General features: G+C 58.6%; 2 protein-coding genes across 6 annotated transcripts in view; one reads left to right on the top strand and one right to left on the bottom strand.

The window, feature by feature from the left end:
* Positions 1-18,641, top strand: part of WDR46 (WD repeat domain 46) — a 32,845-nt gene extending 14,204 nt beyond the window's left edge. For all 5 annotated transcript variants that reach the window (XM_084831972.1, XM_084831973.1, XM_084831974.1 and 2 more), the window contains 15 exons: positions 1,145-1,291; positions 1,390-1,470; positions 1,561-1,673; positions 4,733-4,820; positions 4,909-4,970; positions 5,091-5,195; positions 10,079-10,229; positions 11,881-12,016; positions 12,188-12,287; positions 12,382-12,535; positions 14,374-14,521; positions 14,628-14,722; positions 17,086-17,181; positions 17,300-17,413; positions 18,349-18,641. In XM_084831972.1, the coding sequence (XP_084688098.1) occupies positions 1,145-1,291; positions 1,390-1,470; positions 1,561-1,673; positions 4,733-4,820; positions 4,909-4,970; positions 5,091-5,195; positions 10,079-10,229; positions 11,881-12,016; positions 12,188-12,287; positions 12,382-12,535; positions 14,374-14,521; positions 14,628-14,722; positions 17,086-17,181; positions 17,300-17,413; positions 18,349-18,465 (1,707 nt within the window). In that variant the 3' untranslated portion in view covers positions 18,466-18,641. The remainder of the gene's footprint in view (positions 1-1,144; positions 1,292-1,389; positions 1,471-1,560; positions 1,674-4,732; positions 4,821-4,908; positions 4,971-5,090; positions 5,196-10,078; positions 10,230-11,880; positions 12,017-12,187; positions 12,288-12,381; positions 12,536-14,373; positions 14,522-14,627; positions 14,723-17,085; positions 17,182-17,299; positions 17,414-18,348) is intronic.
* B3GALT4 (beta-1,3-galactosyltransferase 4) lies at positions 14,894-27,234 on the bottom strand. Its single transcript, XM_084831986.1, has 2 exons — positions 26,628-27,234; positions 14,894-24,824 (listed from the first exon to the last, which is right to left on the bottom strand). The coding sequence occupies exon 2, from the start codon at positions 24,786-24,788 to the stop codon at positions 23,733-23,735; it is 1,056 nt and encodes a 351-aa protein (XP_084688112.1). The 5' UTR covers positions 24,789-24,824; positions 26,628-27,234; the 3' UTR covers positions 14,894-23,732.
* Between the last annotated feature and the right edge of the window lie 344 nt (positions 27,235-27,578).

The following is a 27,578-nucleotide window of genomic DNA, read 5'->3' as shown; positions in this document are numbered from 1 at the left end:
GTCATTGGTTCCATTGTCGTATTGCTCTAACAGTCAGGAGGTTTTTCCTGATCTTCAGCCAGAATCCGGCTTCCTGTCACTTGAGCCCATTATTCCATGTCCTGCACTCTGGGATGATGGAGAAGAGATCCTGGCCTTCTTCTCTGTGACAACCTTTCAAGTACTTGAAGAGCACTATCATATCTCCCGTCAGTCTTCTCTTCTCAAGGCTAAACATGCCCAGTTCTTTCAGTCTCTCTTCACAGGGCTTTGTTTCCAGTCCCCTGATCATCTTTGTTGCCCTCCTCTGAACTCTCTCCAGCTTGTCTGCATCCTTCTTAAAGTGTGGTGCCCAGAACTGGACACAGTACTCCAGATGAGGTCTAACCAGTGCTGAGTAGGGGGGAACTGGTACTTCCCGGGATTTGGAAACTATGGTTCTATTAATGCAGCCCAAAAGGGTATTTGCCTGTTTGACAGCCACATCATGTGGTTGGTGCATACTCAGCTTGTGATCTACAACAATTCCAAGATCCTTCTCGCTTGTTGTATTATTGAACCACGTCTCTCCGATCTTGTAACTGCACATTTGGTTTCTTTTTCCTATGTGTAGAACTTGGCATTTCTCCCTATTAAATGCCATTCTGTTGTTTTCAGCCCACTGCTCCAGCCTGTCAAGATCACGTTGAGTTCCGTTTCTGTCTTCCACTGTATTAGCTATCCCGCCCAATTTTGTGTCAACTGCAGATTTGATCAGCATTCCCTGCACCTCCTCATCCAAGTCATTAAAATGTTGAAGAGCACTGGATCTAGGACTGAGCCTTGCGGTATCCCGCTCTCCCCAGTTTGAGAAGATCCCATTGAAAGTCCTTCCTTTTCTCTGTCCTGAATCTCCCCCCATCAGCTTCATGGGAAGACCCCACTGGGTTCTAGTATTATGGGAGAGGGAGAAAAATGTCTTCCTGTCTACTTCCTCCACACCGTGGGAGCAGGGCTCCAACTGCCCGCACAGCTGGCTGGGGTGCTCTGGGAGCTGTTCTGCCTGTCTGAAGGGTGCCGGGCTGGGGACGGCTGATCTAGTGTGTGGCCCAAAAGTGGCCCGGAGAGGCCCGGCTGTGGTGCCCCAGTTCTCCTGCTTCTAACCAAGCTTTCTGTTCCCTCCCAGAAGCAGCAGCCCCAGCGATACTGGGAAGGGGAGCTGAGCAAGGCGGCCCCTGCGTGGGCTGGTCCTCCAGAGACCCAGGAGCCCCGGCAGGAGGGGGGGGCCTGGAGGAGGAAGGCGAAGCCGGGCAGCAGGAGTCGGATCTCGGGGGTAAGGGGCAGCGGGGAGGGGGAGGGGCTGAGTGAGCCCTGCAGTGGGGAGGGGGTCTGATGGGTGCCCCCCATGACTCTGCCTTCCTCTTGTTAAAGAAGATGGATCCGTTTCCTGGTGCAGCCCCCATCTGCCGCGAACGGCTGAAAAAGTTCCAGCGAGGAGCCAAAGGCCAGCCGGTGAGCCACTTTTGCCACCTGCCCCCTACCTCGGCCTCTGGGCTGCCGCTCGCCATCTTTACACTCCCCCCCCCGTCTTCTGTCCTGCAGGGGATGGTGTCGAACAAGCGTCTCAGGCACCAGCTGGCGTTGCAGGAGGAGCAAGCGGAGACGGCAGCCAAACAGGCGGCCCGGACGGAGCTGCTGCTCCTGGAGGAGCCTGGGTAATTGCCCCCGCCCCCAAATGGAGTTGGGGTCCCAGCCTGCCCCTCTGCGTGGCCAGCTGGCCCTGGGCCACTGGCCTTCACAGGGCTCTGTGTATTCTGTCTGAGTCCACTGTTCCTTCAACGACAGTTGCGAGGTTAATGAGCCGCCGTGCCGCTGCCCCCCACCACCACAGAAGCCCTCTTGCCCGGTGCCGCAGCCCCCAGGAGGGTGCCTGCACGGCAGCTCAGGTCCCCTCCCTTAGCTCACCCCGGGCACTCTCGCCCCTTCGTGCCTCTCCCCTTGTTCCCGCTGAAGTTTGGAGAGCCCCCCCGCTTCTCCCTGGGGGCTCAGGAGCGGGGTGCCTGACCCCGCTGGCACTGCGGTTTGGATGAGGAAGGGGGGGGCCCAGCCCCTTGCACCGCTTGTGCCTCAGTGCAGATGGGAGAGGGCCTCGCTCCCCCCTGCATCCCACCTGCAGGCCAGAGGACCCCGGGGTGGGGTCATGGCAAGCGCAAATCGAGGCCGGCTGGTCAGCCAGGCCGGAGCAAGCGCGCGCGTCGGGGCGTCCTTCATCGGAATACGTGTGCCTCGCCTGCACTGACTGGCTGGGTTTGTATACCAGCCAACTAACAAATGCCCTTGGATGGCCTGCAGCCATAAGACCCTCATGCAGCCATAAAACAATAAAATAATACAACTAACGGAAACATCGCAGCGTTAACGATGGTGGAGCGCCAGCAGTGAAGTCAGCCCTCAGAGCAACCGATGACTGGTCGAGTGCCTGCTGGAGGGCCTTCACCGGGCGTCTCCGCATATGCAGCAAGGGGCCGGGCGGGTCCCTTGGGAGAGGCGCTCCCCAAACACGGGCCGCTCCAGGGAAGGCTCTTTCCCTGGTAGCTGCGTGCCGCACCGTTGCAGGCAGCGGCCCCAGAGGAGAGCCTCCAAAGGGCCTCCACAGTCCGGGGCTTTACTTTAGGCCCCCAAAGCAGCTGCTGGAAAGCCCTTGAACGTTGCCAGCAGAGCAGCTCCTTCCTGGCATGCAGGCGAGCCCAGCTTCCCCGCTTCTGTGATCCCTGGTCTGGGGGGCACGGTCCCCCCATTCCCCGGGAAATACCACCCCGGCAAAGCCACAGCAGAGAGAGCGGCCACTGCCGTCCTGCCCAGGAGTGCCCGGCCGGCCAGCCTCACGGCGCAATCTCTCTCGGCCCCCGGGGTGGCCATCTCGGCCTGCTCGTCCTGAAACTTTTCCCAGGGCGGAGCAGCAGCGGCTGCCAACAGTGCCGTCTGACATGCCTCAGGGGATCTCGCCGGATGTTGGGTGAGGCGGCGGCAGCCGCGACCTCCGCCATGGGAGCACCGGCTGGGGCCCTGCCCTGGCGCGGGGGACATTGTCTGCAGGCCTCTGGGGCTCTCTTTCCAGCCGTGAAGCCACAAGGAGAATCCGCTGAAAGGGCAGCTGACACGGTGGCCATCTGAGGCACGCAGTTTTTAATGCAGCAAAGCTAACTCAGCTGCTGCTTTGCTCTCTCAGTCAAGAGGGCTAGGAACTTGTCCTTTGATAAAAAGGGAAACGAGATGTTGAAGATGCCTGATGCCAAATCTGACCCCTGGGGGGATGTCCCTCCCCCAACGCAGAGCTGGTCTGTCAGATCAAGCGGGGGGCTCAATGTCTTCCCGATGGGGTTGCATATGCCCCCTGCCCTTGTGGATGAGGTCGGCAGGTAGGGGGTGCTGTTAGATTTGGCTTGAATGTTGGGGATGCAAGGCGCGCCCGTGCCATGAAGCAGAGACTGCCACACCCGTTGCGGTCCCTCCTGGATGGAGGTTGCCTGCCCCCAATGATCCACGCCCGAGGACCATCCTGGCCCGACTACTGCAACGCAGTGTACACGTGGAGCTGTGCTTGGAGACTGCCTGGGAATTCCAGGTGGCTCAGACTCTGCTGCGAGGCGGCCGAGGGGTATATGCAGTCCTTCTGGGCCAGGCTCCCGCGGGCTCCTGCGTGGGCACAACTCAGGTCATCACAGGGAGCCAGCAGAGTTTTGTGGCCTACAAGGTGCATAGCCCGGGGGGCCCTGTGCGTTCTGCAAGGCCAGCGGGGAGCGAGGGGCATGCTGGATCAGACCACCGCAGGACCGTGCAGTCCAGCAGTCTGTTCCCAGAGTGGCCCACCCACCATCGACCAGGAACCCACAAGCAGGGCACGAGCGCAGCAGCACCTCGCACCCATCTTTCCCAGCAACTGGTGCATACAGGCTCACTGCCTCCGGCCCTGGAGGGAGCACAGAGCCATCGACAGCCTTCTCCTCCAGGAATGTGCCTTCTCCTCCCCCTCTTAAAGCCACCCACTTGGGCGGCCCTCGCTCCTTCCTGCGGCGGCGAATACCACAGTTTGACTCCGTGCTGTGTGGAGAAGCCCTTCCTTTCACCTGTCCCGAACGTTCCCACCAGTTGGCTTCATGGGAGGACCCCCGTGAGTCGCGGTTCTCTCAGAGATTGCCCCGATCTTTTAATTACCCATTAAAATAGTTCTGTGAACATTGCCTGGGTTTAAAATAGAGAATCCTGTACCAATTTCTAAGGGGTGTGGTTGTTTTACAAGTATGTTGGGATACAGATGTGTCACATGCGGCCCGCTTCAGGGGAGAGACGCTGTTCCGGCCAGGGCAGGTTTTCCCCCCATCTGCTGTGCTCCATCCCCCAGTCTGGGAGACCTGCCAAAGAGCCAAAGCTCACTCTTCCGGTCCTCCTCCGGCATTTTTGCTGTGGGGCGGGGGGGGTGGTTTTTTGTTTGCTTTTGGGTAGGAAGGAGCTGTGTTTGGGCTTAAGGACGGTTGACATTTTAAACAGTGGTTGTGATATTTTTGTTTTAACTTGCATCTAGTGTATTGCTTGAATATTGTGTTTGTACTTTTTTGTGAGCTGCTTTGGGGGCCCCTGGGGGCAGCATAGAAATAAAGTGTAAAAATAAAGTTTCGGGGGGTCAGCCGTGCTGCGAGTGTGCCTGTCGCCTTGTTCATTTGACTCTGGCCACGAGGTGCGATTCTGCCTCGCTCACCCCCCACTGCCTTGCCAGGTTCCTGGAAGGGGAGGAAGGAGAAGACACCTGCACCATCACCCAGGCCGACATTGCCGAGGCCGTTGACCTTGCTGCCAGCGCAAAGGTGGGGGACAGGGCTGGGGCTGGGGGCTTCTCGCAGGGTGGGGTGGAGCCCTCAGTGCCTGACCTTGTCTTTGTTTCCCTCCTGGCAGCATTTCGAATTGAGACTGGACCAGTTCGGCCCATACAGGGTCAGCTACACGCGCAACGGCAGGTGAGCCCCGGTGGCATCTGTGGGGCACCCGAGGGAGGTGTGCCTGGGCTTTGCCCCCAGAGTGCAGGGGGTGTTCTCTCCCCCCCGACCGCCACCCCTGTGCCTTCTGCTCCTCCGCAGGCATCTCCTCCTGGGCGGGCGCCGGGGCCACGTGGCTGCTCTCGACTGGCACACGAAGGCCTTGATGTGCGAGACCAACGTCATGGAGTCTGTCACCGATCTCACGTGAGTGCCCACCTCTCTGCTAGCTGCTTGTGCACATCATGCAGAGTCACGGTGCATGGTGCATAGTAGGCTGCCCACCCCTGCGGGCAGCAAGCATCTGCATCGGAGGAAAAGGGGGTTCTCTGCGTTAAAGGCCTTCCAAAATGGAAAGGGCTGTAGCTCAGTGGCGCAGTGCCTGCTTCAGGGGCAGATGGCCCCAGGTTTGAGCCCCAGCAGTATCTCTGGCTTAAAAGGATTGGAACGGAGGTGGGGGAAAGGCCCCCCCACGCACCCCCCCTCACCTGAGCAGCGAGCAGTCGGGGAAGATAGTGACCTGAGCCCCGTCAGAGGTTGCTGGCGATACTCTTAAAGCTGAGGGCTCTGTTATTTGTGCATTATTTACTTATTCAAAATATTCCTTGGCCACCTTTCAGGGCAGGAGCCCTCCCCAGGCGGCATAGAACAATAAAACACATAATAAAAGCCAGAGCGGTAGTAAAAACACAGTAAAAACAGCAGCAAACAATCTAAAAAACAGCAAGAACCAGCATAAAATAACCCTTACGACAGACAACTGGCGCCACAACCCAGCCTGATGGAACAGAATCGGGGGAAGGCCAGAGTGAAATGGTAAATCTTCAGGGCCGCCCCAGAAGCTGCAGTGGTGGGCCCGGCGTGAGCGGCATGCATTCTGCTTTCACCACCAGACTTGCTTCATTAAGCGTAATGTAAATAGTTAAAGGTGCCAAAAAACCCTCCCTGTCTTAAATTTCTGGAAAAACACCTGTAAATTTAATATATTGGGTTTTTAGCCCGTCCCTTTCACGGGGGGTGGATGGGACTTGTGCATCTGTGTCTTCCCCCCTTTCTTCTTCCTGTCCCTCCCTAAGTTTCCCCGTTTGCCTTCTCAAGCCACTGAGGGAGAAGGGCAATTACATTTTCTGGGCACGCTGAGGAGTTGCTGTGGTGACTTCCTCCCAGGCTCTCGGTTAGGGATGTGCGAAAGTCACTTACCTTCTCCACGGCAACTCTGTGAAGCCACCGGCCGGGTGCATTCGCAGGCGTGTGGAGCCTGCGGACGCAAATGGCGGTGGCTACGGTGGCCACCATTTGCGTTCATGTTTTGGCCGTGAAAGGCTACATAAATATTTACATAGCCTATCACGGCGAAAGACAGGTGCAAATGGCAGCCGCTACGCCATTTGCGCCCCTGTTTTTTTACCGTGATATGCTAGGTAAATATTTACATAGCCTATCATGGCAAAAAAACAGGAATGCGAATGGCGGCGGCTATGGCGGCCGCCATTTGCGTTCCCTTTTTTTGCTGTGATAGGCTACGTAAATATTTACGTAGCCTATCACGGCCTCCGCAGGGACGCAAATGGCCTCCCTGCTTTAGCTGTGATAGGCTACGTAACTATTTACGTAGCCTGTTGTTTATTCGTTCAGTCGCTTCCGACTCTTCATGGCTTCATGGACCAGCCCATGCCAGAGCTTCCTGTCGGCCGTCGCCACCCCCAGCTCCCCCAAGGTCGAGCCCGTCACCTCCAGAATATCATCCATCCATCTTGCCCTTGGTCGGCCCCTCTTCCTTTTGCCCTCCACTTTCCCTAGCATCAGCATCTTCTCCAGGGTATCCTGTCTTCTCATGATGTGGCCAAAGTACTTCAGTTTTGCCTTTCATATCCTTCCCTCAAGTGAGCAGTCTGGCTTGATTTCCTGGAGTATGGACTGGTATGGACTGATCTTCTTGCAGTCCAAGGCACTCTCAGAATTTTCCTCCAGCACCACAGTTCAAAAGCATCTATCTTCCTTCGCTCAGCCTTCCTTATGGTCCAGCTCTCGCAGCCATATGTTACTGCAGGGAATACCATTGCTTTAACTATGCGGACCTTTGTCGTCAGTGTGATGTCTCTGCTCTTCACTATTTTATCAAGATTTGTCATTGCTCTCCTCCCAAGAAGTAAATGTCTTCTGATTTCCTGGCTGCAGTCAGCGTCTGCAGTCATCTTTGCGCCTAGAAAGACAAAGTCTGTCACTGCCTCCACATTTTCTCCCTCGATTTGCCAGTTATCAATCAAGCAGGTTGCCATAATCTTGGTTTTTTTGAGGTTGAACTGCAACCCAGCTTTTGCACTTTCTTCTTTCACCTTCGTCATGAGGTTCCTCAGCTCCTCCTCGCTTTCAGCCATGAAAGTGGTATCATCTGGATATCGGAGATTGTTAATGTTTCTTCCAGCGATTTTAACTCCAGCCTTGGCTTCATCAAGCCCAGCACGTCGCATGATGTGTTCTGCGTACAGGTTGAATAGGTAGGGTGAGAGTATACAACCCTGCCGTACTCCTTTCCCAATCTTAAACTAGTCCATTGATCCATGGTCTGTTCTTACCGTTGCTACTTAGTCGTTATACAGATTCCTCAGGAGGCAGACAAGATAACTTGGTATCCACATCCCACCAAGAACTTGCCACAATTTGTGATGATCCACACAGTCAAAGGCTTTAGAATAGTCAATAAAACAGAAATAGATGTCTTTCTGAAACTCCCTGGCTTTCTCCATTCTCCAGCGGATATTGGCAATTTGGTCTCTAGTTCCTCTGCCTTTTCTAAATCCAGCTTGTACAGCTGGCAATTCTCGTCCCATGAATTGCTGGAGTCTACCTTGCAAGATCTTGAGCATTACCTTACTGGCATGTGAAATAAGTGCCACTGTTCGATAGTTGGAACATTCTTTGGTGCTTCCCTTTTTTGGTATGGGGGTATAAGTTGATTTTTTCCAATCTGTTGGCCATTCTTGTGTTTTCCAAATTTGCTGGCATATGGCATGCATCACCTTGACAGCATCATCTTGCAAGACGTTAAACAGTCCAGCTGGGATACCGTCATCTCCTGCTGCCTTGTTATTAGCAATGCTTCTTAAGGCCCATTGAACCTCACTCTTCAGGATGTCTAGCTCTAGCTTACTGACCATACCATCAAATCTATCCCCGATATTATTATCCTTCCTATACAGATCTTCCGTATATTCTTTTATGAACTTCTGTACATAGTTCGCAATGTTGCGAACGTCTATCCATAGTTCTTCCGGGACCCTGTCTACTAAATCTAGTCCCTTAAATCTATTCTTTACCTCTGCTGCATATTCATGAGGAATATAAGTGAGCTCATATCTAACTGATCTGTGGGTCTTCCCTATTCTCTTGAGTCTGATTCTAAATTGTGCAATAAGAAGTTCGTGATCTGAACTACAATCGGCTCCGGGTCTTGTTTTTACCGACTGCATAGATGTCCGCCACCTTTGGCTACAAAGGATGTAGTCAATCTGATTTCGGTGTCGACCGTCCGGTGAAGTCCATGTATGAAGTCATCTCTTAGGTTGTTGGAAGAGAGTGTTTGTTATTCACAGTGAGTTGTCTTGGCAAAATTCTTTCAGCCTATGTCCTGCTTCATTTTGTTCTCCCAGACCATTCTTGCCTGTAATTCCAGGTGTTGTTTGACTACCCACCTTAGCATTCTAGTCTCCTGTAATGAAAATGACATCTTTTTTTGGCGTACTATCCAGTAGGTGCTGCAGATCCTCATAGAACTGATCTACTTCTGCTTCTTCAGCATCTGTGGTTGGGGCGTATATTTGGATCACTGTGATGTTAAATGGCTTACCCTGAATTTAAATTGAGATCATTCTGTCATTTTTTGGATTGAATCCCAGCACTGCTTTAGCCACTTTATTATTAATGATGAAGGCTACTCCATTTCTTCTGTGGTCCTCTTGTCCACAGTAGTAGATCTGGTGGTCATTTGATGTGAAGTGGCCCATTCCAGTCCATTTCAGTTCACTGACACCCAAAATGTCTATCTTTAATCTTGACATCTCCCCAATAACCATTTCCAATTTGCCCTGGCTCATAGATCTTACATTCCAGGTTCCTATGGTGTGTTGATCTTTAGAACATTGGATTCGTTGTTCACCACCAGCACCATCGGCTGCTAGCCGTCCTTTCGGCTTTGAGCTAGCTGTGTCATCACATCTGGGGCTAGTTGAACTTATCCTCTGTTCCTCCCCAGTAGCATTTTGACCATCTTCCGACCTGGGAGTCCCATCTTCCAATGGTATACCGACACATCTCTGGTTGTACTGATCCATTTAGTTTTCATGGCAAGAATACTGGGGTGGGTTGCCGTTTCCTTCCCCAGGGATCGTATTTAGTCTGACCTCTCTGCCGTGACCTTCCCGTCTTGGGTGTCCCTTCACGGTTTAGCTCATGGAGTCATTGAGGTGCTCAAGCTCCAGCACCACAACAAGGTAACAGTCTCCTTTGCTGAAGTTTACGTAGCCTATCACGGCAAAAATGGCTGCGGCCGCCATTCGCAAAGCAGCGCAAACGGCACCAGGTAAGTGCTCAGTTTCGCGCACCTTTCATGGGGTGGTGGGGCAGGGGGCTTCGTTCTGCCACAGATTTCGGAGGAATCACTGAGATCCGTGGCGGAATTCTCTGACATCCCTACTCTCGGTCGAGCTGATACATGTCTCTTCACGCGCAACGTCTCCTCCGTGCCTGAGATGACATTTGAACTTGGGAATTTATTTCTATTAGTACAGCCTGGCTGGGGGATTATGGAAGCTGTAGTCAAACACACCTGGAGGGGGCCTGGTTGGGGGAGGCTGTATTAGAACATACATATGTACGTACATACATCATACATACATACACAAAACGTACGCATTGCTCGAGGCTGCCCCGGCCAAGAGAAATGCCAGTCCAGCCAGCTGACGCCTCTGCGGCTTGCCTCTCATCCACCTCCGTGTCCTCCCCTCGGCTGCTGCCAGCATCATTCCCAGGGCCAGGTGGGGGCCTGTCTGCACTCCGCCTCATGCTCTTGTCTCCCTTGCTGCGCCTCGCAGGTGGCTGCACACGGAGACGATGTTTGCGGTGGCCCAGCGCCAGTGGCTGTACGTCTATGACAACCAAGGGGTGGAGCTGAACTGCTTGAAGCGCTTCAACGGCGTCCAGCGCATGGAGTTCCTGCCCTACCACTTCCTGCTGGCCACTGCGGTGAGGAGGGCGGGCACGGGGAGCGCGGACCGCCCGGGGCCCCTCCCCATCTGGGCACCCTTTGGTTTGCTGCCAGCCAGAATCCCCTCCAGGAAATGGCACCGTTTGAGGGCTGCAAGGGGACCTTGCGTGGCTCTCCGCTGTCTTGTGGGTGGAGAGGGGACGGCTCTGAACCTGGTGGCTGGGCACTGTGTGTCGCCCTGGGTGCAGATCAGAGCTGGCCTACCTGGGGTCACAATACACCCCTCCGCAGTTCCCCCGAGCCCCAGCCATTTAGCGGAAGGCCAGGATCTCTTCTCGATGGCCTTGAGGCCCCTCCCAACCCTAGTATTCTATGATTCTATGATCCCAGAGTGCAGGACACGGAATCATGGGCTGAAGTGACAGGAAGCCAGATTCTGGCTGAACATCAGGAGAAACATCCTGACTGTTAGAGCAACATGACAATGGACCTAATGACCTGGGGAGGCGGTGGGCTCTCCCACACTGGAGGCCTTCAAGACGAGGCTAGACAGCCACCTGTCGGGGATGCTCTGACTCGGATTCCTGCATTGAGCAGGGGGTTGGACTCGATGGTCTTATAGGCCCTTCCAACCCTGCTTTTCTATGATTCAGTTTTCCCCGTTCTCAGAGGCTGAAATGTCTCTCCTAAAGCTGACCTTTTCGGAATGGCTTCTCTGGCTGCGGCCAAAACAGGAGTGCGCTGGCCCAGTCTGCATGTCATCCCAACAACCCAGGGCTTCTTCAAAGCCTGGGTTGTAGTGAATGAAGTGGGGGCAGCGAGTGGCTGGTTCCCCCTGCGCGTGTGGACGCACCGTCCCTGAGTTACAAAGCATGATGTCTGACCTGGGATTTCTGGGCTGTTGGGGGAGAGGCGGCTCTGGGCTGCCTCTCCCCCAACCCCTGTGGGGTTGCCTCTCCCCCAGCCCTCCAGAAATCGCACACCGCACTCAGTATCCCAGGGACGCAGCGCTCCTGCTTTGTTCTGCTCCCCCTGACGTCCTGCAGCAGGAGCCGTCTGGCAGCAGGAACCAGCTCGCTCCTGCTGCACTCACAACAACCCAGGGTTCAAAACGTGCAAACCGGGTCTCTCGGGTGGAAACAGAGCATCCCGCAACGGCGGTGACATCACTCTATCCCGCTCGTCACACGCAGGGCAGCTTACAAGGAAACAAGTGTAGTATTACAGTGCAGCTGCGACCACCGCATGGGCCTCTTCTTGGCTCTCTTTCCTGCATAGCGCTCCTAGACTTGGACAGAACCTTGGAGGTCACCTAGCCCACCCTCGTGCAGCTGCGGATGTAGGAAATCGGCAGCAACAGCATCCCGGGCAGGTGGCCCTCCAGCCCTTGCTGGGAACCCTCCAGCAGAGGAGGGCAGCTGGCTTTTCAACTCTGCAGGGGTCACCAGATCAGGACGTTCTTCCCGAAGTGCAGTCGGAATAGTTCTTCTTGTAATTTGAACCCCTTGGAGCACTGTGGAATCCAGTGGCTGCATCTCCCCTGGGCCACTCCATTTGTGCATTTCCCCACCGGGGGGCGGGGGCGGTCCCTGGCTGGCCAGTGTGAGAAGCCCCCACCCTGTTCCAGCGTCTTCTGTCCTGCCGGTGACACGCCGGCACCGGCCTTTTTCTGCCTGCATGTCCACCCAGAGCGAGACAGGCTTCCTGCAGTACCTGGATATCTCTGTGGGCAAGGAGGTGGCCACCATCTGCACCAAGGGGGGGCGGCTTGCTGTGATGGCCCAGAACCCTTCCAATGCCGTCGTTCACCTGGGACACAGCAACGGTGAGTGAAGCCGCCATCCGCCAGCCTGCTCTGGAGGGCTCGCGGCCTCCCTCTGTGTGTGTCCTTGTCCTGTCGCGCGCTCTCCGTGTCCTTCACACCGTGGTTCATGAGCCTTCCTGCGCCAGCCCTGACCCCTCTCCTTCCCTGTCTGATCCCCCCCCGCCCCACTAGGCACAGTGACACTGTGGAGCCCCAGCGTCAAGGAGCCCCTCGTCCGGATGCTGTGCCACTATGGGGCTGTCAGGGCCGTGGCAGTCGATGGCTCTGGGACGTGAGTAACATGGAGTGGGGTGAGAGGGAGGGGGTGCCAGGCAGGTCGAAGGTGGGAGCAGCACCTAACCGGGGGCTCCCCTGTCTTCACGCAGCTACATGGCAACCTCGGGCCTGGACCGGAAGCTCCACATCTATGATCTGCGGGCGTATCGGCGCCTCCACTCCCTGCTGCTGCCCATGGGGGCCGGGCACCTGGACTTCAGCCAGCGGGGGCTCCTGGGGGCTGCCTGTCAAGAGGTGGTCCAGGTAACTGGGGGGCACGGGGGTGGAGGGGGGCCTTGTCAGCAAAAGGGCTGCTGCTGTGGTTGCTCTGGGCCAGGCCGTTTCATGGCGGCCATTGCCCCTCTCTCTCCTCAGCTGGGGTCCCCATGGGCCCACTTCGCACCCACCAAGGCCCGCTTGGCCTCTCCTGGGTTTTGGCCTTTTGAAAATTCTAAACCACGATAAGCCGCTATCCGTTGTGCATCCATTTTAGAAATTGCCAAAAAATATATTAATACACAGTTCTTTTAAAGTGTGACGTGTCGGCATAAAACGCCAGTTTCTGTTGCAAGGGATCGTGCTGAGCCAAGACTCGGAAACAAGCCGCCCGGGGCGGGGCGAGGGCCTGGGTCAGACACCCCTCCAGCTGCAGGACTGAGCGCCCTGGCCTGCCTCGCCCCGCCCCGCCCTTGGCTTCAATTTCTGGCTTCCACTGGTTCACACAAATGGCCTCCCTCGTTCTCCCCGTTTGGAGACTCCGTGCGATGGCCAGCACGGGGTCTTTTTGGAGAAAAAACACTGTCGTTTGCCTGGGGCCGTGCTGGGAAGCAAAGTAGGGGCCTCCAGCTGCCCCTCTGCCTTCTGTGCCTTTCCCCAGAAGTCCTCGGAGCCCAGGGGCCTCCTTGGGGGAGGAAGTGGATGGGGTGGGGGGCTCTACATCCCGCAGGCCCATGAAACGGCCCTTGAGGGGGGAAAGGAGGAGGGAACCCGCCCCGCCTCGTAAGCTTGAGCGGCCAGCGGGGAGCAGCGCGGGGGAGCTGTTTGCCGGCAGGGGGGTGGGGTTTGCTGGTGGCCTCATATGGGGCGAGTGTTTCTCAGAGCATCACCAGTTTGTACTTCTGTGAAATGGGTGTCTAGTCACGCTTGATGGTGGCCAAAATGTGGTTTGGTCTTTGTGGTTCAAACCCACCCTCCGCTTTGTACTCCGTTTCTGGGCTAGTTCCATTTTGTGACAAGGTGGCCGCTCTGTGGCGGCCACTTTGTGGTGGTGCCCATGGCAGTTTCTCAGATTTCCAAGCGGGCCCACTGGCCCCCAAATGTCGAAGAGCCTCGCTGCTGCGCACCACAGCCAGCAATCCCTCCGGCCCCTCGGTCTGATGCACGCCTGTGTGCGCCCTCCTGGTCCTGGCACGGCTGGTTGGTTAACTTCCCTTCTCCGCTCCAGAGGTCGCGCTCCCGCCTCCCCGGTCTCCTCTTCTGACTCCCTCCGTCCATTCAGAGGCGCTGAATTACATTGAACAGAGGCAAAGGCAGCGCTTGGCTTTGGACAGCGCGATTGGATGACCCCGGGGGGGCGGTCAAGCCCTGGCGCGGCCCGTCTTCTTCCATGGGATCCTGGTGGCCAGACGTAATACGTTACTGTTAAGACGTTACACTAATCTGTGCTTGGAGTGTGTGCGGCAAGGGTGCCCAACTCAGGGTCCGTGGAACGGCTCAGGCGACCTTCCCCCACCTGGCGCTGTCCCGATGGATCGGACTACAACTCCCAGCATCCCAACATCATTAACCTGTCTTGAGTCATCCTGAGTCTGTCCCTTGTTCACGAATACGAAGAAGCGCCTTGCTGGATCAGGCCGAGGCCTGGTATGCTTTGCAGGAAGAATTCAAACAGCTGCGGGTTGGGGGGGCAGCGTCCTCACTGGAAGCTGCCACCTTCCTGCTCCCGTTCCAGAGAGCCCCCCACCCCTTGACCCTGCGCCAGGACTCCTGGCAGTTGGACGCAGCAGCCTCGACTCGGTTCCCCTTCCCTGTGTTCAGGCGTCCAGAGACACGCGAACGTCCTCCCCAGCCGTGACGCCTCCGTCGCCTCTCTCCCTCCCCAGGTGTACAAGGACATCTTGATCTGCCCGCCCCCAAAGCCCTACCTGTGCCACTGCCTGCCACGCCCTTCCCATGGCCTGCGCTTCTGCCCCTTTGAGGACGTGCTGGGCGTGGGGCACGAGGCGGGCTTCGCCAGCCTGCTCGTGCCAGGTAAGGAGGGCTGTGGGAGGTGCCTGCAGGGGCATCTTGGGGGAGGGCGGGTCAGGGCCTTCTCACACCCCCACCCCACCCCACTCCGGCCCATCTTGTGTCGCAGGAGCAGGGGAGCCCAACTTCGACGCTCTGGAGAACAACCCCTTCCGGAGCCGGAAGCAGCGGCAGGAGTGGGAAGTGAAGGCCTTGCTGGAGAAGGTAACGCTCGCGGGGGGCGGGGGGTCCTGTGTGGGAGAGGATTGGGCCCTCAGGTGGCCTTGAAGGGCGTCCCACAAAACAGGAGCTTCCAAACGACTGCCAAGAGCTGAAGAACACCCAACAGCAATGGGGTACACGGAAAGAAATATTAATCCAACAGGTTTCGGGCCCTTTAATTTTTGTTTGCTTGTTTATTGCATTGATTTACTTATTGCATTTATATACTGCCTTTTTCTAGCCAACCAAGGCGGTTTACAAGAATTCAAAAGACAAGAGTAATAAACAAATACAGGCATAATAAGATGTTAAAAACCACTGGCTCAGCGAGGGCCGCGTTTGTTGAAATGGCTCTTCAGTGGGGAAACACGGAACAAAGGTGCTTCCAGGCAGGAGCGTGCCCGCTCTCCGGCCCGTGCCCCACACTCAGGCCTGGGAACGCCTTTGTTCCGAGTTTCCCTGATAAAGGGCTGTTTATAAAAGAACGTATCTGAAAGCTGTTGGATCAATGTTTGTTCTGGTTCGCCCCATTGTCCGTTACTCTTGCTGGTCTTAAGAGGAGCGATAATAGTTCACACAGACAATGCCCTCCGGGCCTCGGAGAGGCTTTAGCCCACCGAAGCCGTGCTTGTGTTTCTCCTTTATTCATTAATTGTTGCTGCTGTCCGTTAATCCATCTGCTGGGCTTTTAAATTTGTCATTGGTTTTTATTGACAGCAAGCTTCAGAGTATTTGTGCTGAAGGTTGCAGGGTGGAAACATGATGAGTCGATCCAAACCACCAGCCACTGGAAGGACGCAGCAGTCCCGCTGACCAGCCCCCAAGCCTCCCTCCTCCAGTGCCCTTTCCCTGCGAAGCCCGCAGGGAGAGCTCATGCAGGACAGGGGGAGGCCCGTCTCTGCCATCCTTGCTTCGAGGAGCTGGCAGTCAGGGGCACAAGCCCTCTGGCTGGGAGGTCGCACATGGCCACCCTGGCTGGCGGCCACATGTGGCCAAGGGTCATGCCCCACAGAAGGCTATGCACAAAACCAGGGGCGCACTGGATGTCTCGAGCAAGTGAGCCGCGTTGCAGGGCAATAAGGAGCCCCCTCCAGGTTCATTTTTTGTTCTGTTTCCTGGCCTTAAATTTGGCGGCTTGTTGACCGTGGGGGAAGGGGAAGGCCTCAGGTGTTTTCTTAGGGAGATCTTAGTCTGTGCCACCCCACCGTCCCGCTTGCCCCAGAGAGAACAGCCCCAAAGCTCTTGGATGGGAGCAAAACTTTCCCTGACACCGGAGAGCCAGAATCGTGGCTTCTGCACAGGAACTGCCAGATACCCTGCGCACATTCACCTGGCTCGGCCGTCGGCCCAGCCAGGTTCGTGGCTCCCTCCGCACTTCCAGTGTTGGACTGCGGCTCGTGCGATGGTTCGGGCCTGGGGGGACGGGGACGTGAGCTCAGAAGCAGAGTGTGTCCTTTGCGTGGAGAAGTGCCCAGGCTCCGCTCCCCTGAGACAGCTCTTCTCCGGGTATGGGGTTGGAAAGTCCCCTGCCCGAGAGCAGGCAGGGCTGCTTCCACTCAGAGGAAGCTGCTTGGGGCTGGCTGTGTGACCCTGCCCTCTGGTGTCCCAATTTTCCTAACCTAAAATTTCCTTGTCCTAATTTTGTGAGTATCGGTTCTCACCTCTGCGGCCTCCCTTTAAGCAGGAAAAAAGGAGCCAGGGTGCCCGGGCCCCAGAGCTGTGGGGGGACCCCTGAGCTTCCTCGTCAGCACCAGCGAGGGGAAACCCGGGATTCCCTTTGTAGGTGCTCAGCTAGGCCCAGCCAGGGAAACCCTTCCCTTCTCTCCAGCTGCTGACGGGAAGGGCTTCCCTTTGCCCGCGCTAGCCACGGGGAGCCCCCTCTGGGGGGAGCGTCTGCGTGGCCCCTGGCACCCCGCCAGTGCAGCCCCTGGGGCCAAAAGGTCGTGCCCCCCGTTATGAGCACAGCCCTCCACGCCACCCCTCTCTGTTGCGCTCGCTCAAGCAGGGCCCCCTTCTCCAGCGCCGTCCTAAGGATGTAAGAGGAGCCCTGGGGCTGGATGGGGCCAGAGTGGCCTCTCTGGCCCCACGGGACCACCAGTGCTCGAATGGGAAGCCTCCACGCAGGCGTGCAAGGGCGCCCTCCTGCCCTCGCCCCCCAGGGCCCGGTGTGGCGAGGCAGTGGGCCTCTGCGTCGGGAGGCAGCACGGAGCTCTCAGGGCCAGTAGCCCTTGCTCGCGTCTCCTCCATCTCCGCTGGGGCGCGGACCTCTCCCGGCGGCGGCGGCGAACTCTGCCCCCTCGCGCCAGAGCAGTTGTGCCTGTTCCGACTCTGCCGCCGACCGCACCTGTCCACCTTCCTCCGCACAGATCCCGCCCGAACTGATCTCGCTCAGCCTGGGCCAGCTGGGTGCGGTGGACAGCACCTCCCTGGAGCAGCGGCACACGGAGCGCGTGGAGAGGCTGGTGAGGTCGTGGCGGGGGGCTGGCGGGCCGTTGGGAGAGGATCGGGGGAGGGGCGCCAGGTGAGCCCTGCGTCGCCGCGGGGAGGCCTCAGCCTGCCGTCTGCGCCCCCTCCCTGCAGGGCTACGACCCCCGCGCCAAGGGCAAGTTCTCCCCCAGGCGGCGGCTGAAGGGGCGCGACTCGGCCGGCGGCCGGCTGAAGCGGAAGAAGAAGGTGGCGGCAGCGGAGCGGCGGGTAGGTCCCTCTGGGCCCTTGCGCGTCCTCTTCTCGTGCTGCTATTTGGGGAGGGTCCGGCCTCGCCCGCCAGCCGGGCTCTCAGGGCAGCTGGTGGGCAGGAGTGGAGGCTCCCGGCAGCTCTCGCTGCCAGCAGGCCACTGCCCTTTCCCAAGCGTCGCTCGGCTTTGTCCTCCTCAGGGTGAGATGGGATTTGCACCCTGGTCTCTGCGGCCTGACCCTCTACACACGGAAACAGCGAGAGGGGAAGGCCCGTCTGTGTCCCAAAACAGGAGAGAAAGCATTCTCCGGGGCCTGAGGAGGGGTCTGTCATGCCCGCTGCCTTTCGGGAAGGGCTTCCTCCCCCACGGGCGGCTTCTCTTTCTCCAAATGGGTTGCAAAGAATGAGAGCATGTCAGAAGGGCCCTTTGCAGCCCAGGCAAAGAGAAGCCACCCCAGGGAGGAAGCCGTCCCCGAACGGTCTCTCTGCCCTCTGCCCTTGACTTGGCAAGAAGCCAGCCGGGCAGCCCTTGGGGGGGGGGTGTCTGTGGGTGTAAATAAGCCCCAGGGAGGCTGGTTTGGGGACTGGCCCCCTGCCCCGCATCCTGCCCCGTCTTGGGAAGCAGCCGGGCAGGGGCAGACCCCGACAGGCAGCAGCACCGCAAGCGTCAAGGGGGTGGGGGAGCCTCCTCTCTCCCCCCCTCGGCAGTCCACCTGCCGCATTTTGGGGCAGCCCTGTGGCTCAGTGGCGGGGCTTCGATGCAGGAGGGTCCAGCATCAGCCCCTGCCTGGAAAGAGCCTGGGCAGGACTGCAGGGTGGCTGCCCGCCTGGGCTGGAGGGGTGCCCATCTGACCCGCCGTGGGGGCTGTCGGCTGCTCTGCCTCCTGGCCTGCCCCCGCGCTCCGCTGAGCGGCTTGCTCTTGCTCATGCCCTTCCTCCCCCTGCCCGCCCCCAGGCCGCCGTCCAGAAGAGCCTGGCTGAGAAGGCAGAGGCCCAGAAGCGGCAGCAGGAGGCGTCCAAGGCAGCAGCCCCTGCAGGGCGGAGGTCAGCCCTGGACCGCTTCCAGAAGTAGGCCGGCAGTTGAGCAGAGAAGAAGCTGCCCCCGTGCGGTGGATGGGGCCTCGGAGCCCCCCTGCAGCGAGGTGCTGGCATTCCCTCAGTGTGGGGGGAGGCACGCCCCCGTCCTCTTCCCCCTTCCTCCCGCCTGGCCTGCGGTGAACCCCTGTATTAAAGTTCTGGTTCTTTTTCCCTCTGCTTGTCTGCACCTCTTTGGCGAGGATGATGGGGGGCAGTTTCGCAACACTTGGGAAAGGGGGGGGTGTCGAAGTTCCCCAAAGAGGGGCATTTCATGAGTGGTTCTAAGCAGGGAACACGGGACTTTCTCTGCAGAAGGAGAGCTGCCTTGGTTCTTTGTGCAAGGGGGGTCCAGCAGCATCTGGGCAGTTGTGTCCCCCACCCCTGCATAGGCAATACTTGGGTGGACAGACCAGAGGCTCAGGCTTGCGCTAAGGCGGCTTCCGCACCTGGAATCTCTTGCCCAGGTGACGCGGCCCAGAAAGCACCGCGAAGAGCAGCTGGCCCTGCGGCCCTCCGACTTGCCGGGTTTGCTGGGGCAGAAGGCGACAAAGCGGCACCTCCCAGGAGCAGGCGACCGAGGCCGGGCCCCCGCCGTGACCGGTCAGGGGGACATGACACCCCTCCTCAGCCCCAGCTGTGCCCCCCCCAGTGGCATTTTGCTACCTAGGGTCCCCCCGCTGCTCCCCTGTCCCTCCCCAGGGGCCGCCCTCAGCCAGCGCAGGGGCCGTTTCAGGAAGGCCGGAGGCCCCCTCGGCAGGCGGGCCGCCGTGGCCTCCCCCGCGCCCCAACGCAGCGGGCAGAGCCGCTTCCGTCCCAAGGGCCAGTCCAGAGGCGCTCCGGCGGCCGCCGCTCTCCCCGGTGCTGGTGTTGTGCCGCTCGCCACTCTTCTGCCTCGCTCTAGACCGAGTCTTGGCTGTTTGCAAGTACAGGGCTGTACATCCTGGAAGATGGGCTGTTGGCTAGGGACGGGTTGCACCTCACAAAGGATGGGAAGAATGTGTTTGGCCACAGCGTGAAGGACTTCACCAGGAGGGCTGTAAACGGAATCCTATGGGGGAGATGTAATGTTGGGGGTACCAGTGGACGTAGGCGCATGCACTGCAACGGAGGGAACAGCTCTGATAGCGCCCAAGAATAGTCTTCAGACACATGCAGGAAGAAAGCCAGACTATGATGCACATGGTCTTCGATGTCTATATACTAATGCCCAGAGTATGGGAAACAAACATAATGAACTTGAAATCTTAATACAAGAGGGAAATTATGACCTGATAGGTATAACTGAGACTTGGTGGGATGACTCTCATGACTGGAATACAGCAAGTGAAGGATATAACTTGTTCAAAAAGAACAGTAGGAACAGGAACGGAGGTGGGGTTGCACTGTATGTGAAAAATACGTATCTCTGCACAGAAATACAGGAGGAGGAGCTTGGTAGCCCCATCGAGAGCATCTGGGTTGAAAAAAATGGAGCAAAGAATAAAAGGAACCTGGTGGTCGGAGTCTACTACCGGCCACCCAACCAAGGAGAAGACGAGGATGAAACTTTTGAAAAGCAAATAGCCAATGTTTTAAGGAAGCATGATGTAGTAGTAATGTGGGACTTCAATTTCCCCGATATTTGTTGGGAGACAAATTCTGCAAAACATGGCCCCTTCAGGAAATTCCTGACTTGTGTGGCGGATAACTTCCTCCTACAGAAAGCAGAGGAAGGAACTAGAGGATCGGCTATCCTTGACTTGATCCTAACCAACAGAGATGACTTAGTGGAGAAAGTAGCAGTTACAGGAACTCTGGGGGAAAGCGACCATGTTGTACTGGAGTTCTTGGTTCTAAGGGAAGCAAAAGACGAGTGTAGTCAAGCGCGTACCTGGATTTTAGGAAAGCTGATTTTAATGAACTCAGAACAATGATCAGTCAGGTCCCATGGCAAGCGACGCTAACAAGAAAAGGAGTCCAAGATGGGTGGGAGCTTTTAAAAAGGGAAATTCTCAAGGCACAATCACAAACAATTCCAACAAGAAGAAAAGGTGGAAGACAACAGAAGAAGCCAATGTGGCTTCACAAAAAGCTTAGGGATGACCTGAAAACAAAAAAGGACACATATAGGAAGTGGAAGAAGGCCAAGTAACAAAGGAAGAGTACAGGCAGGTAGCACAGAAATGCAGGGATGGCATCAGGAAGGCTAAAGCTGAGAACAAGCTGAGGTTAGCGAGGGATGCTAAAAACAACAAAAAGGCTTTCTTCAGCTACGTGCAGAGTAAAAGGCAGAGGAAAGAAATGGTGGTTCAGCTGTTAAATAAGGATGGCAAAATGATAACAGATGACAAAGAAAAGGCAGAGGTGCTCAATTCCTACTTTGACTCAGTCTTCTCCCAAAAAAGGGTCTATGACCCCCCTGGCAAAGGCGAAGTACAGGCTGAAGGGGCAGGATTGCAGCTTGAGATCGACAGGCATATGGTCAAGGAGCACCTAATGACTTTGAATGAGTTCAAATCTCCAGGGCCAGATGAACTGCATCCTAGAGTCATAAAGGAACTGGCAGAAGAACTCTCAGAACCGCTGTCTATTCTCTTTGAGAAATCATGGAGGACGGGGGAAGTGCCAGATGACGGGAGGAGGGCTAATGTGGTCCCTATCTTCAAAAAGGGTAAAAAGGAGGAACCTGGGAACTGCAGACCAGTCAGTCTGACATCAGTCCCTGGGACAATTCTGGAGCAGATCATAAAGCAATCCATCTGGAAGCACCTTGACAACAATGCCGTGATGACTCGAAGCCAACATGGATTTGTCAAAAACAAGTCCTGCCAGACAAATCTGATCTCATGTTTTGATCAAGTCACCTCCCTTGTGGACCGTGGGAATGCTGTAGACATCATATACCTCGACTTCAGCAAAGCTTTCGACAAAGTGGCCCATGATATCCTGATGAGCAAACTAGCTCAAAGTGGGATAGGTGAAACAACGATCTGGTGGATCCACAGTTGGCTTATCAATGGGACCTTCTCAAACTGGGGAGAGGCAATGAGTGGGGTCCCGCAGGGCTCAGTCCTGGGCCCAGTGCTCTTCCACATTTTTATGAATGACTTGGAGGAGGAGGTGCAGGGAATGCTGATCAAATTTGCAGATGACACAAAATTGGGCAGGATAGCTAATACTTTGGAAGACAGAAACAAAATTCAAAGTGATCTGGATAGACTGGAGCGCTGGGGAGAAAACAAGAGAATGGCATTTAATAGGGACAAATGCCAAGTTCTGCACCTAGGAGAAAGAAACCAAATGCACACTTACAAGATGGGGGATACGTGGCTCAACCACACTACAAGCGAGAAGGATCTTGGAATTGTTGTCGATCACAAGCTGAATATGAGCCAACAGTGTGATGTGGCTGCAAAAAAGGCCAATGCTCTTTTGCGCTGTATTCATAGAAGCATCACTTCCAAATCCTGGGAAGTACTAGTTCCCCTCTACTCAGCACTGGTTAGGACTCACCTGGACTACTGTGTCCAGTTCTGGGCACCACACTTTAAGAAGGATGCAGACAAACTGGCGAGGGTTCAGAGGAGGGCAACAAAGATGATCAGGGGACTGGAAACAAAGCCCTATGAAGAGAGACTGAAAGAACCGGGCATGTTTAGCCTTGAGAAGAGAAGACTGAGGGGAGACATGATAGCGCTCTTCAAGTACTTAAAAGGTTGTCACAGAGAGGAAGGCCAGGATCTCTTCTCGGTCATCCCAGAGTGCAGGACATGGAATAATGGGCTCAAGTTGCAGGAAGCCAGATTCCGGCTGAACATCAGGAGAAACGTCCTGACTAGTAGAGCAATACGACAATGGAACCAATGACCTGGGGAGGTGGTGGGCTCTCCCACACTGGAGGCGTTCAAGACGAGGCTGGACAGCCACCTGTCAGGGATGCTCTGACTTGGATTCCTGCCTTGAGCAGAGGGTTGGACTCGGCCTTGTAGGCCCCTCCCAACCCTACTATTCTATGATTCTAGGGAGCGAGGCAACAGAGGGGTCAAGCGGGAAGGGAAGGGCCGGCCCACGGGGTTCCGCCCACGGGGTTCCGCCCAAGAAGGCTTAAGCTCAGGCGGGGTGGCCAGAGGCCAGGCAGAGGCGGGTGGGCAGCAAGGATCAGGCAGAGCGGAGCACTCCAGGCCACAAGCAAGAGGCCGGGCACGGAAGCTGGGTTGCTGCGCGGCCCCGAAGGGCAGGAGACGGCGCATCGGTCACAGGGCACGGTGCAGCATGGAGGAGACGCAGCAGAGGGGGTTTCCAGGCAAGGCTTGTGAGCCCCAAGCCAGCCAGGCCTGCCCAGAGCGGAGCTGAGGCAAGCAGCGCACCCTTCCTGGAGCCTACTCCTGAGGAGCCCCTTTCTCCTGGAGGTGAGCGCTCGCTCAGCCCCTCGCCCCGCAGCCTCTTCCCCCGAGGGTTCAGGCTCCTGTGGTGCTGGGGGCAGTCGCTGCTCTGCAGTGCCCTGGGCTTCTGGCACTTCTAGCTCCTTGGAGCGGGCCTCCTCCAGTCGGGGCAGGACATCTTCCTGCTGCTAACTGATCCTTCAGCAGAGCATTTCCACGGTTTGCAATGAGGGGAAAAACTGCCCGAAATCGAAGAAACCGCCAAACAATTACCTTGGGGCTGGGGAAACCCCGAGGGGGCAGATCCCCCCGCCATGGGCCAGCCGGCTTTTCTCTCCCCTGCCTGGGAGGACTGGGTTTTCTCCCCTCTAGCAGGGCGGGTGTTCTTTCCAGCACCTCCCAGCTCCACCCTTTCTGCATCCCCGGGATGAAATTTATTCCGGCGGGGGGGGGGGGGCGGTGGCTGGGACCCTTATTGGCCTGAGTGCTTGCAGGGCTCCTGCCCATCAGAGGAGGCGCGGGTCCAGGCTCGGTGGATGGACCAGGCGTCTGACAGGCCTCTGAGGCGTCATCCTGTGGCCTGAGCTGCTCTCCTGAGCAGGGCAAGTCCAGGTCGGCCCAAAGTCCGGCGTCCAGGCAAAGGCAGCGGATCCGAGCCAGGAGTGCCCTTTGATCTCCTGTTTGGCAGTCCGACACGTCTGGGGGGCACTAGGCTGGGGACGGCCGGCGGAGTTCTGTGCTTGTGGGGGGGCGACTGCAGAAGGAGGCCCTGAGACGCAGGAGGCGGTGCATCGGAAGGGGGCTCCCCCCGCCCCCAGCAGTCGGAGCGCTCCATCACTGGGCTGGCCTACCCCTCTCCGCAGCTGCGGCCCAAGGCAGCAGCATGAGCCTCCCCATCCCCTCACAGCGCCGCCAGCCAGGCCAGCGCCTTGCACCGGAGCAGCCCCAGGGCCCGCTGCACAGGGCTGCACGCCTTCTCGTGGGGTGCGGCCCGGTCCCACATGTCCGCCATGCCAGAGGGCGCCACGCCGTGGGCGCTGAACAGCACCTCCCGGTAGCAGCAGGGGTCCGGGGGGAAGTGCGCGGCGCCTGACATGCGGCTGGTGTGGCGCGGCATGATGCCAGCCCGGTGGGCGCAGAGGCCCACGAAGACGTCCTCCAGGGGCACCAGGGGCACCAGGCGGGCTGCTCCGAGGACGGCCACCACCGCGTCCCCCGAGAGGACGTAGGCCGTGCCGCTGCAGTAGGGGGGGAAGATGCCGCCGGGGTAGAGCGTGGCGGGCACGTGGTGGCGGCTGCGGGGGTCACGGTTGGGCCGCGTCCGCCAGTGGATCCTCCCCAGGTAGAGGGGCCGGGGGCCGGCGGGGCCCTGGAGGTGCCGCACCAGGGCAGGCAGGTTCACAAACATGTCATCGTCAGCCTTCATGACGAAGAGGGCCCCGTCGCAGCGGGTGGCTGCCCAGCCCATGAGGGCCAGTGTCTTGAGGGTCAGGTTGGCGTAGGTGTCCATGAAGCGCCCCTGCAGAATGTCTCCGTGAGCAGCTGCCTCTCGCTCCAGGGCCGCCTGCTGGGAGGGCTCGGCGGGCAGCCCCAGGGCGAAGAACGTCCGGATGGTGTACTCGCCGGCCCAGTGCACCCCTCCCCAGGTGTTGCGCACCGCCTGCCGCCGGAGCATGTGGCCGGGGGCACTGGCCACCAGGACCAGCAGGGCCGGGGGCCGGGGGGCGCAGGCGTCTGGGGGTGGCAGCAGAAGGAAGGCATCGGAGGAGGGCAGGAGGGGGGCGCTCACGGGGTGCCTGCTGCTGGCCAGGAGGTAAGGCAGCGAGTACGAGAGCAGCTCTTCATGGCCGCCGCTGGCCAGGAAGCTGGCCACAGAGAGAGCCGCCAGGCCGGCCAGGAGCCCCCACAGCAGGCGGTGGCGTGGGGGGCAGCGCTTGGGGCAGGAGTGCAGAGCCATGGGGTGGCGAGGTCAGGAAGCGCCAGAGGGGAGGCCCTGCAAGAAGAATGGAAGACCATCAGAAGAGCCCTGAGGCCGGATCAGACCAAGGGCCACCTAGTCCAGCGCCCTGTTCATGCGGGGCCAGGCGGCTGCCCACGGGGAGCCCACCAGCGAGACGGGGGTGCAAGAGCACCCTCCTGCCCATGTCCCTCAGCACCTGGTCTGCAATGGCACACCGACCGCTGGACCTGGAAGCAGCGCGCAGCCGTCAGGGCTGTAGCCGTCGGCAGCTTCTCCTCCAGGAATTGGTCCCCAATCCCCTTTTAAAGCCATCCAAATTCAAAGGGCCATCCTGAGGCAGCGAGCTCCCTGCATTTGGAGAGATCCTTTTGGAGCTCTTCACAATCCCTTTCTGCTTTAGCCACCCTAAATAATTTGGTGTCATCGGCAAACTTGGCCACTTCCCTGCTCACTCCTCCTTCCCTATCACCGATGAACCGCCCAGAGAGCTTCGGCTATTGGGCAGTATAGAAATGAAATGAATGAATGAATGAACAGGCTGAACTGCGCTGGTCCCAGTACAGATCCCTGTGAGACTGACTTCCCCCCACGGGGAGAACGCACCCTTTGTTCCCGCTCTCTGCTTCCTGTTCTTTAGCCAGGGCCTGGCCCATCTCCTCTCATTCCACGGCTGCCGAGTTTGCTCAGGAGCCCTTGGTGAGGGGCTTGGTCAACGGCCGTTTGGAAGTCCAGGTGAACAGTGTCCACCCCATCGCCCCGTCTCCTGGCACTCAGAAAACTCTAAAAGGTTGGCGAGGCTTAGTGAGCCATCTCCATCGCGTGAGGCTCAGGAGGCCTCAGCGGCACAGAGTGCCTTCTACCGACTTCGGTTGGTGGCCCAGCTATGCCCCTATCTGGGCAGAGATAACCTGGCTTCAGTCATCTATGCTCTGGTAACCTGCAAGCTAGATTACTGCAACGTGTTCTGTATGGGGCTGCCTTTGAAGACAGTTCAGAAGCTGCAGCTCATGCAAAATGCAGCAGCCAGATTGATACTGGGGACGAGAAGGTCAAAGTACACGACACTGATTCTGGCCCGTCTGCACTGGCTGCCTGTCTGTTTCTGAGCCCAATTCAAGAAGCTGGTTTTGACCCATAAAGCCTTACATAGCACATAAGAACATGAGAAGAGCTGTGATGCTGGCTCAGACCCAGGGTCCACCTAGTCCAGCATTCTGTTCACACACGGGCCACGCCGCCAGCCATGGGAAGCCCGCACGGAGGACAAGAGTGCGGCAGCGCCCTCTTGCTCGTGCTCCCCAGCATGCTGCCTCTGGCGCCGGGGGTGGCGTGCAGCCATCAGGACGGGCGGGCATTGCTGGCCTCCTCCAGCAGGATGTCCAGTCCCCTTTTAAAGCCACCCAAATCCGTGGCCACCACTGCTCCCGGGGCGGCGACGCCCGCTGCGCTGCGCTGCGCGAAGGGCCTCCCTTTATCTGCCCCGGAGCTTCAGGGGGGACCCCGCGGGGCCCGGGCCAGAGGAGGGGCCCCTGCCTCCCGGCCCGCCTCCCCGCGCCGCGCGGAACTCCGCGCGCCTCCGCCCCCCCGCGCGCGCTGGCCCCCTCTGGCTTTCCCCGCCCGCAGCGTCGCCCGGGCTCCGGCGACAAGAGCTGCGCAGGGCGCGGCGGCTGCTGCGGCGCTGCCCTCGGCCCTCGCCGGCCGGGCCGGGCGGGCCTTGGTCGCGGCGGCGGCGCCCGGCCGGGCATTCCCATCGGGAAGCGGCCGCGGCCTCTCGGCGAGGGGCCCTTCGCGCCACGAGCGCGAGCCCCGCTTCGGGGGGGGGGGGCGCGGGCTCACCTCCCCTCGCGCTGCAGACGCCGCCTCTTCCCCGGCCCGCCGCGCGCCGCCCAGCGCGAGCGGCCTCCGGCGGGGCGCGGCGGGGCGCGGCGGGGCGCTCGGCCCCGCCCCCGAGCGGCGCCCCCCGCCCAGGGCGGCCAGGCGGCGCCGCGGACCCAGGCCCCGGCCGGCCGGAGGGCCCGGGGCGCCGCGGAGCCGGCGGGCGGCTCGTCCGGCTTGGGGCCTTCTGAAGGCCGGCGCGCCCTTTGGCGGCTCGCAAAAATACCCAGGGGGCGGGGGACGCGGCGGGGCGGCCGCTCGGCCACGGGCCCGGCCCGGCCCGGCCCCTCCTGGACGCCGAGATGGGGAGCCCCCGCCCGCGGGCCACCCACGGGCGCCTGCGCTCCGGGCGGGGCAGCTTCGCCCTGGGCCGGGGAGCCCCCCCTCCCCCGGCCTCCTCGGCCGCCCCCTCTTTCGGCGGCGGGGGCTCCCGCGGCGCCCCCCTCCTGGCTGGCGCTGCTCTTCTGCTCGTGCCGGAAAGCCCTCCAGCAGCCCCGCGCAACCGGGCACCCGAGGAGCGTGGTGGGCCTGCAGATCCCAGCCATGCTGGGCCTTGTAGTCCAACACACTGGGGGGGCCCTGGTTGAGGGGGGAGCGGCCCTAAGTAGCCGTGGGCCCTCCCTGTGTGAGGGGCCACAAGAGCCTAGGACCTTTGTCGGGTCCTACCAAAGAGCGGGAGCCTGTTCGGTGGTGGCTCCAAATCGTGCTCCTCTTTCCCCAGATAATGTTTGGCCAGCAACAGCCCTGGCCTTTTTTAGGCACCAGGAAAACGCCGCCCCCTGCTCCTGGGCATTTTGTGATGCAACTTTGAATACCATTTTTCTTGGTAGGAAGGTGGGGTAGAAATCATATCAATAAATAAGTGTTGCAGAACCCAGAGTCAGAGAGACTACGGAGTGAAGGAAAAAGAGA

Source organism: Heloderma suspectum, chromosome 2 (genome assembly GCF_057233095.1).
Source record: "Heloderma suspectum isolate Gila_16-S chromosome 2, 16-S_ref, whole genome shotgun sequence".
NCBI lineage: Eukaryota > Metazoa > Chordata > Lepidosauria > Squamata > Helodermatidae > Heloderma > Heloderma suspectum.
The sequence above is the reverse complement of the archived record's forward strand: the minus strand, read 5'-3'. Positions and strand labels throughout refer to the sequence as shown.